Source organism: Salmo salar, chromosome ssa23, assembly GCF_905237065.1.
Source record: "Salmo salar chromosome ssa23, Ssal_v3.1, whole genome shotgun sequence".
NCBI classification, from domain to species: Eukaryota; Metazoa; Chordata; class Actinopteri; order Salmoniformes; family Salmonidae; genus Salmo; species Salmo salar.
Window position 1 is genome coordinate 43982711 of NC_059464.1, and position 8817 is coordinate 43991527.

Consider the following 8817-nt stretch of genomic DNA (forward strand, 5'->3'; position numbering starts at 1 on the left):
GGACCTAGTTGCACAGGGCGGGGTTCAGACCAAGGGCCCTGAGCTTAGTGATGAACTTGGAGGATACTATGGTGTCGAAGGCAGAGCTGTAGTCAAATAACAGCATTCTTACATAGGTATTCTTCTTGTCTAAATGGGATAGGGCAGTGTGATGGCGATTGCATCGTAAGTTATTCTATTCGGGCGGTATGCAGAAGTGGGTATAGGGTGTCAGGTAAGGTGATATGATCCGCAAACACTCCAGCCATCTGGTCCACGCAGGCTCTGACGCCGTGGCTAGGGATGTCGTCTGGGTCGGCAGCCTTGCGAGGGTTAACGCGCTTAAATGTCTTACGTCGGCCACAGAGAACAAGAGCCCACAGTCCTCGGGACGGGCCACGACGGTGGCACTGTGTTATCCTCAAAGCGTGTGAAAGTGTTTAGCTTGTCTGGGAGCAAGACATCAGTGTACACGACGTGGCTGGTTTTCCCTTTGTTATCCGTGATTGCCTGGAGTCCCTGCCACATACGTCTTGAGTCTGAGCCGTTGAATTGCGACTCCACTGTCTCTGTACTGACGTTTTGCATGACCAGCATTGAATAAACCTTAGCATGGGTACTTCCTGTTTGAGTTTCTGCCTATAGGAAGGGAGGAGCAGAACGAAGTCGTAATCTGATTTGCCGAAGGGAGGGTGGGGGAGGGAACTGTAGCCATCCCGGAAGAGAGAGTGGTCCAGAGTTTTTGAAGAGCTGGTACTACAGGCAAATGTGTTGATAGAACTTCAATAAAGTTTCTCATTTTCTTTGTTCAAGTTCCCAGCTACAAAAAATGCGGCCTAAGGATGTGGTATCCAGTCTACACAAAGTCCAGTGTTGTTCCTTGAGGGCCATTATGGTATCGGATTGAGGGGGAAAAATACAAGGCTGTGACTATTGTCGAGGTATTCTTGGCGGGGTGAACAAAATGACTTAAGTTCCTGTACGTTATCACAATCACAGCACGAGTAGTTAATCATGAAACATACACCTAACGCCTTTCTTCTTCCTGGAGAGATCTTTCTACTTGTCTGCGCGATGTACTGAGAACCCAGCTGGCAGTATGGACAGGGACAGTATATCCGGAGACAGCCATGATTCTGTGAAACAGAGTATGTTACAATACCTGATGTCTCTCTGGAAGGAGATCCTCGCCCTGAGCTCATCTATTTTATTGTCCAGAGACTCAACATCAGCGAGAAATATACTCGGAAGCGGTGGATGGTGTGCACACCTCCTGTGTCGGACTAGAAGTCAACTCTGAATACCTCTTCTCCGCCGGTGGTGTCTTGGAGCAGCCTCTGGGATGAGTTCCTTTGCCTTGGGGGGTACGAACAAAGAATCCAATTCGGGAAAGTTGTATTTCTGGTCGGAATGCTGGCGAGTTACCGCCACTTTGATATCAAAAGGTTATTTCCGGCTGTATATAATAACACAAAAAACGTTCTGGGCTAATGTAAGAATTAACACACAAAACAAAAATACTGCAAAGTTGACATTTTCAAGTCTTGCCATAGATTTTCAAGACGATTTATGTCAAAACTAACTAGGCCACTCAGGAACATTTAATGTTTGTCTTGATAAGCACCTCCAGTGTACAAAACATTAGGAGCACCTGCTCTTTCCAGACTGACCGGGTGAATCCAGGTGAAAGAGGAGGATTCTAAGTGGATATTGTTTTAAGAACGTCATACCATGGATCATTTAGCTATTTGATTTTGAATTGTAGGACCGCTTTAGGTATCCAAAAACAAAGTTCATAAGATATTTAATTTGGACTTTACCTTTGTAGCCCAAAGAAATGCATTAAATAACAAACACATAATTAGAAAAAAAATAAGGGGGAAATAAACGACATTGTAAGGAATACATTTTTGAAGTGTCTTGTCCAATATCTAAGAGATACTGTATAAGAAAGCTCCAGAAAGATTTGTTTTTTTTAAACATATTTAATCCCTTATTTTAGTTGGGACAAAACTACCTCCATTCGTCACTTATTTTCCTTCACTACCTCCATTTTTATGGGGATCTTTGTTACTTAGATTAACGCAGCAACTCTAGACTAGAGGTTTTGAATGTCACCTGTTAAATTCACTTTAATCCGTGTAGATGAAGGGTAGGAAACAGGTTAAAGATTTTTAATCCTTCAACCAATTAAGACATAGATTGTGCATGTGTGCCATTCAGAGGGTGAATGGGAAAGACAAAAGATTGAAGTGCCTTTGAACGGGGTATGATAGTAGGTGCCAGAATGCACCGGTTTGAGCGTGTTAAGAAATGCAACGCTGCTGGGTTATTCATGCTGAACAGTTTCCCGTGTGTATCAAGAATGGTCCACCATCCAAAGGACATCCAGCCAAGTTGACAACTGTGGGAAGCATTGGAGTCAACATGGGCCAGCATCCCTGTGGAACACTTGACACCTTGTAGAATCCATGACCTGATGAATTGAGGCTGTTCTGAGGACAACAGGGGAGGAGGTGCAACTCAATATTAGGAAGATGTTCCTAATGTTTTGTACACTCGGTATATTTTAGCAATAAGGCCCAAGGGGTAGTGTTATTCCTATTGACATGAATGTGGTGGCCAATATACCACAGCTAAGGGCTGTTCTTAGTCAAAGCCCTTAGCCGTGGTATATTGGCCATATCATGCCTTATTGCTATTATAAACTGGTTACCAATGTAATTAGAGCAGTAAAAATAAATGTTTTGTCCTACCCGTGGTATACGGTCTGATAAACTACGCCTGTCAGCCAATCAGCATTCAGGGCTCGAACAACAGTATATAATTGGCCTCGAGTTTTAGGTTATTGTCCTGCTGACAGGTGAATTTGTCTGTTGAAAGCAGACTGAGCCAAGTTCTGTTAGGATTTTGCCTGTGCTTAAATCTATTCAGTTTCTTTTATCCTAAAACTCCTTAGTCCTTGCCAATGACAAGCATATCCATAACACGATACAGCCACTACCATGCTTCAAAATACAAAGCGTGGTACTCAGTGATGTGTTGTATTTGCCCTAAACAGAATACATTGTAAACAGGACAAAAAGTTTATTTATTTGACTAATTGCAAACAGGATGCATGTTTTGGAATATTTTTATTCTGCACAGACTTCCTTCTTTGCACTGTAATTTAGTTTAGTATTGTGGAATAACTACAATGTTGTTGATCCATCCTCAGTTTTTTTCCTATCACAGCCATTAAATTTACTTTTTGAAAGTCACCATTGGCCTGGAGTAGTTTCGTTCCTCCCCGGCAACCGAGTTAGGAAGTACGCCTTTATCTTTGTAGCGACTGGGTGTATTGATACGCCATTCAAAGTGTTATTCAATACTCAAAGGTATATTTATTTTTACACATCTACCAGTAGGTACCCTTCTTTGCGAGGCATCAGAAAACCTCCCTGGTCTCTGTTGTTGATAATTGTATGTATGTGTGGGGTACAGAGATTGGGTAATATATATATAATATTACATTTTGCGATATTGATAAATATTATTGATAGAAAAACATGTCCGTTCGTAGCCACTACAGTAATTTAAAAGAAAGGCCTTCTACCTCTATGGGTTCTAAATGTAATTCATATGGAAATGGCCCAAGCTGCTTGCTATAGCTAGCTAACTAGTTAGTCTGTCAGGCAAGAAAAGTTGTATGTTAAGGTAAATTAAGGCTGCGCTCACAAAGCATCAACCTTCACCATCTTGCTAATACAGACAACCAGCTAACTAGCCACCGAAATTAAGGCTAGAGTCATTTGTTTTTATCTGTTGGGTTTAGATTATGGTTTGTCATGTTTGCTAGGTAAAGATATCCATAGGCTATACATTGCCTTGTTTTCCTATTATTTGTCAGCTTAGCTGTTAGGGTAGTAGAGGCCCGTGCAGTGGAGCTCATATGATCAGTTGGATATTTATTTACAACTAACAAGTTGCTTGTTTTGTCCTGTTTCTACCAACACAATTCATTTGGAAACTGTCCCAGATGTGTAACTACTCAGCTAACATTGGCGAACTCTGTAGTTATGTTTTCTTGACTGACAGACTGAGTTAATTGGAGGAGAGAGAGATGGAGGGAGAGAGAGAAATGGGAGGCGTGTAATGATCACAATTTATTACATGAAGCCCTTTTTAGGAAGAGACTGTGTGTATGGTTGAGAAAAAGAATGAGGATGGAAGACAACAAAAACGTGTAAGAGAGAGAGAGATTATGTTCCTGACCACAACTGTAGCCTATGTATTGCGTCTGTCCTCTCCCCTGTTAGTCTGTTCCTCTAGGTCAGTGGAAGTCAGGGAAACTGATGTTGAGAGTCAGCAAAAGGCAGGGAGGAAGAGGCGTTAGAAATGACTAATATGTGTTGCACGGTAGTTTTGTTTTTTAGTAAATCGTTTTTTTGATAGTGTCTTTACACTAGGCTACACTGGGGCGGCAGCGTAGCCTAGTGGTTAGAGCGTTGGACTAGTAACCGAAAGGTTGCAAGTTCAAATCCCCAAGCTGACAAGGTACAAATCTGTCGTTGACAGTTAATCCACTGTTCCTAGGCCGTCATTGAAAATAAGAATTTGTTTTTAACTGACTTGCAATAGTTAAATAAAGGTGAAATAAAAAATGTAAGACAAAATGAGTGTTACTCCTATTGACATGAATGTGGTGTCATATTAAAGACGAGGTTGTGCTAAAAGTAAGTTAACTTGTAATTGTCATTTGTTCTTTGTTTTAGAGCTATGTCTGTTTGAAATGTGTGAGAAAATTTGCTTTATCTTAAACTCTCAGTAATCTGCAGCACACATAGTCCATGCAACTTAAGCACATTTTTACTCCTGAACTTATTTAGGCTTGCCATAACAAAGGGGTTGAATACTTAAGACCTTAATTTTTTTATATTAATTTCTATAAACAACATTCCACTTTGACATTGTGTGTGTGTAGATCAGTGGCACAAAATCTCAATTTAATAAATGTTATATTTGGGCTGTAACAAAATGTGAAAAAGTCAAGGGGTGTGAATACTTTCTGAAGGCACTGTATAGTGTTAACTGACCCTTTTTACAATAACTTAGCAACCAATTTTGTACGTGCTATTAGGGCCTATGCCTTCCATGAGAGCTGGTAGCTACATCCTGCAGCACATTTTGTGTTGGTGTAAAGAGGGGAAGTCCAGAGTCTACACACACACACACAGGTGAGTGACTTACCAGAGAGGTGCCCTTTCTGACATCTTCCAGGCGCTCCAACACCTCTGTCAGACTTGGGTCATCAGAGTCAACAAACCAGATTGGGGGTATAGAAGGGTATGACTCCTGGGAACGAGAGGTTGAGAGAAAAACAGGAGAGAGGGAGAGAGAAAAACGGGAGAGAGGCAGTGACCAGTTGATCACATCATTACTAGGAAAAGCTGTAATGGAACAATGCTGAAGTGACACACCATCTAGCTATCTATCTACACTGAACGAAAATATAAACGCAACATGTAAAAACTTCAACGATTTTAAATTGAGTTACAGTTCATAAGGAAATCAGTCAATTTAAATAAATGAATTAGGCCCTAATCTATGGATTGCACATGACTGGGAATACAGACATGAATCTGTTGGTTACAGATAACTTTTTAAAAAACATGCTCGACAGGTCACATCTGGTGAGTATGCAGGCCATAGAAGAAATGGGACATTTTCAGCTTCCAAGAACTGTGTACAGATCCTTGTGACATGCTGCCGTGCATTATCTTGCTGAAACATAAGGTGATACGGGTAAATGAATGGCACGACAAAGGGCCTCAGGATCTCGTCACGGTATCTCTGTGCATTCAAATTGCCTTCAATAAAATGCAATTGTGTTCGTTGTCCGTAGCTTGTACCTGCCCTTACCATAACCCCATCGCTACCATGGGGTACATGGTTCACAACTTTGACGTCAGTAAACCGCTCGCCCACACAACGCTGTCTGCCCGGTACAGTTGAAACTGGGATTCACCTGTGAAGAGCACACTTCTCCAGCATGCCGTTTTGCCATCGAAGGTGAGCATTTGCCCACTGAAATCGGTTACGACGCCGAACTGCAGTCAGGTCAAGACCCTGGTGAGGACGACGAGCATGCAGATGAGCTTCCCTGAGACGGTTTCTGACAGTTTGTGCAGAAATTCTTCGGTTGTGGAAACCTACAGTTTCATCAGCCGTCTGGGTAGCTGGTCTCAGACGATCCCGCAGACGAAGAAGCCGGATGTGGAGGTCCTGGGCTGGTGTGGTTACATGTGGTCCTGTGGTTGTGAGGCCGGTTAGACATACTGTCAAATTCTCTAAAATGATGTTGGAGGTGGCTTATGGTAGAGAAATTAACATTAAATTATCTCGCAACAGCTCTGGTGGAATTTCCTGCAGTCGGCATGCCAATTGCACGCTCCCTCAAAACTTGAGACATCTGTGGCATTGGGTTGTGTGACAAAACTTCACATTTTAGTGGCCTTTTATTGCCCCCTGCATAAGGTGCGCCGGTGTAATGATCATACTGTTTAATCACCTTCTTGATATACAACACCTGTCAGGTGGATGTATTATCTTGGCAAAGGAAAAATGCTCACTAAAAGGGATGTAAACAAATTTGTGCATAACATTTAAGACAACCTTTTTGTGAGTATGAAAAATGTCTGGGATCTTATTTCAGCTCATGAAACATGGGACTGTCACTTTACATGTTGCATTTATATTTTTGTTCAGTGTAGCTATATCTACAAAACATAAATAAACTGGTTAACTGATATTTCTTAAGGTATTTATTTTTATTCTTTGGGATTTGTGTGTATTGTTAGGTATTGCTACACTGTTGGAGATAGAAACAAACATTTCGCTGCACCTGCAATAACATCTGCAAAATATGTATACACGGCCAATACTATTTGGATTTGATTAGCTAGATAGCTGGAGCTACTTCAGAATAAAGAAATGATAGATCACATTCAGAAACATCCATAACTATACAACACGCACTAACCATCTAGTCACGACGTCACGTGTGCTGACTTGTAATGTTATGTCCTGATGTTTTATTTGTTGGCCGCTAGCTCATCCGAGTTGTTACGACGTCAATTAGCTACCTAGCTAATACTAAACAACCATTTTTCACACAGGACTATTCCGCATTAGTCAGCAATTGTGTTCACATGTCACGTTGACTTGTCTTATTGTATAAGCACAAAAATAAGCTACAATTAACAACTAGCTACATTTTATAGGTTGGTTGAGGGTCAAATGTATTTTAGGTTTTTTTTTCCTCCTCCAGACGCATTAGCCAACAAGCTAACATTAGCTAGCTAGTCTATAACAACCAACTAACTAAACGTTTACACATATGAGCTTGTTTGTTGTTTGCTAAATAGCATAGCTAACTATAGCTGAACATATGACCCGTTAATAAAGTATAAACAAACTGAATTCTGAACACATTCATATTTTAATTATCTAGTTAGCTAGCTGATTTGTGACACAAATTGTGTGTTCGCGTTGAAAAATTCCAAATTCGTCATGTTTATGTCTCGTCCTGTGCTAACTGGCTAGCTAACGTTAGCTTCTTTCTTACCGTGATGTTGCAATGTATAATCAGGAGTTTTTCACCAGTTACATTAAACTGACAACTAAGCTCATCAGGCTTCCAATCGATAATTCTGAAACGTTCGTGGTTTGGGTCAAAAATTGACTCCAAAAACTTCAATTCGGCCTTCAGACCCGACACCGACATCTTCCACTCATCTCAAGCCAGGCAGTCCGCGGGGGAGGGGACAAGTTGAGGCATATTGCGACCGCGCAGTCGGGACTGGATCTCGTTCCGTAGCGTGAGAGCACAACAAAAGAGTGCAGTGCTGGGTGGGAAATGGCATATCATAAAATCCTATGTCTCTGAATACATAGCAGGTCAAATAGATACATGTATGGTTACTATTGATTATAGATATCAAATTATGTAAAAAAAATAAAAAATAAAATAAAAACATTGTCGAATGTTTTTTTTCTCAATGCTGAGCCAGTGCAGGACACAAACATATTGAGAAGACATATCTCATACCAGTATTGTGATTATTCACAATACTGCCGATGACACAACAGTGGTAAGCCTGATCACTGACAACAATGAGACAGTCTATAGGGAGGAGGTCAGAGACCTGGCCGTGTAGTGCCAGGACAACAACCTCTCCCTCAACGTGATCAAAATAAAGGAGATGATTGTGGACTACAGGAAAAAGAGGACCAAGCACACCCTCATTCTCATCGACCGGGCTGCAGTGGAGCAGGTTGAGAGCTTCAAGTGCCTTGGTGTCCACATCACCAACAAACTAACATGGTCCAAGCACACCGTGACAGTCGTGAAGCGGGCACGACAAAACCTATTCCCCCTCAGGAGACTGAAAAGATTTGGCATGGGTCCTCAGATCATCAAAAGGTTCTACAGCTGCACCATCGAGAGCATTCTGACTGGTTGCATCACTGCCTGGTATGGCAACTGCTCGGCCTCCGATTGCTAGGCACTACAGAGGGTAGTATGAACGGCCTAGTACATCACTGGGGCCAAGCTTCCTGCCATCCAGGACCTCTATACCAGGCGGTGTCAGAGGAAGGCCCTAAAAATTGTCAAAGATTCCAGCCACCCTAGTCATAGACTGTTCTCTCTGCTACCACATGGCAAGCGGTACTGGAGCGCCAAGTCTTGGTCCAAGAGGCTTCTAAATAGCTTCTACCCCCAAGCCATAAGATTCCTGAACATCTAGTCAAATGGCTACCCATACTACTCGCACCCCCCGTCCCCCCCCGTCCCCG

The 8817-nt window shown here is 42.0% G+C and overlaps 1 protein-coding gene across 5 annotated transcripts in view; it reads right to left on the reverse strand.

Annotated features, from left to right (window-relative positions):
* Positions 1-7868, reverse strand: part of LOC106584716 (ubiquitin-conjugating enzyme E2 Q2) — a 31517-nt gene extending 23649 nt beyond the window's left edge. For all 5 annotated transcript variants that reach the window (XR_006761459.1, XM_014170236.2, XM_014170234.2 and 2 more), the window contains exons 1-2: positions 7586-7868; positions 5209-5313 (exon numbers count right to left, since the gene is read on the reverse strand). Coding sequence is in view for 4 of the 5 variants with exons in the window: in XM_014170236.2 (XP_014025711.1) it covers positions 5209-5313; positions 7586-7744 (264 nt within the window). In the remaining variant the exon portion in view is untranslated. The remainder of the gene's footprint in view (positions 1-5208; positions 5314-7585) is intronic.
* Positions 7869-8817: the final 949 nt, after the last annotated feature.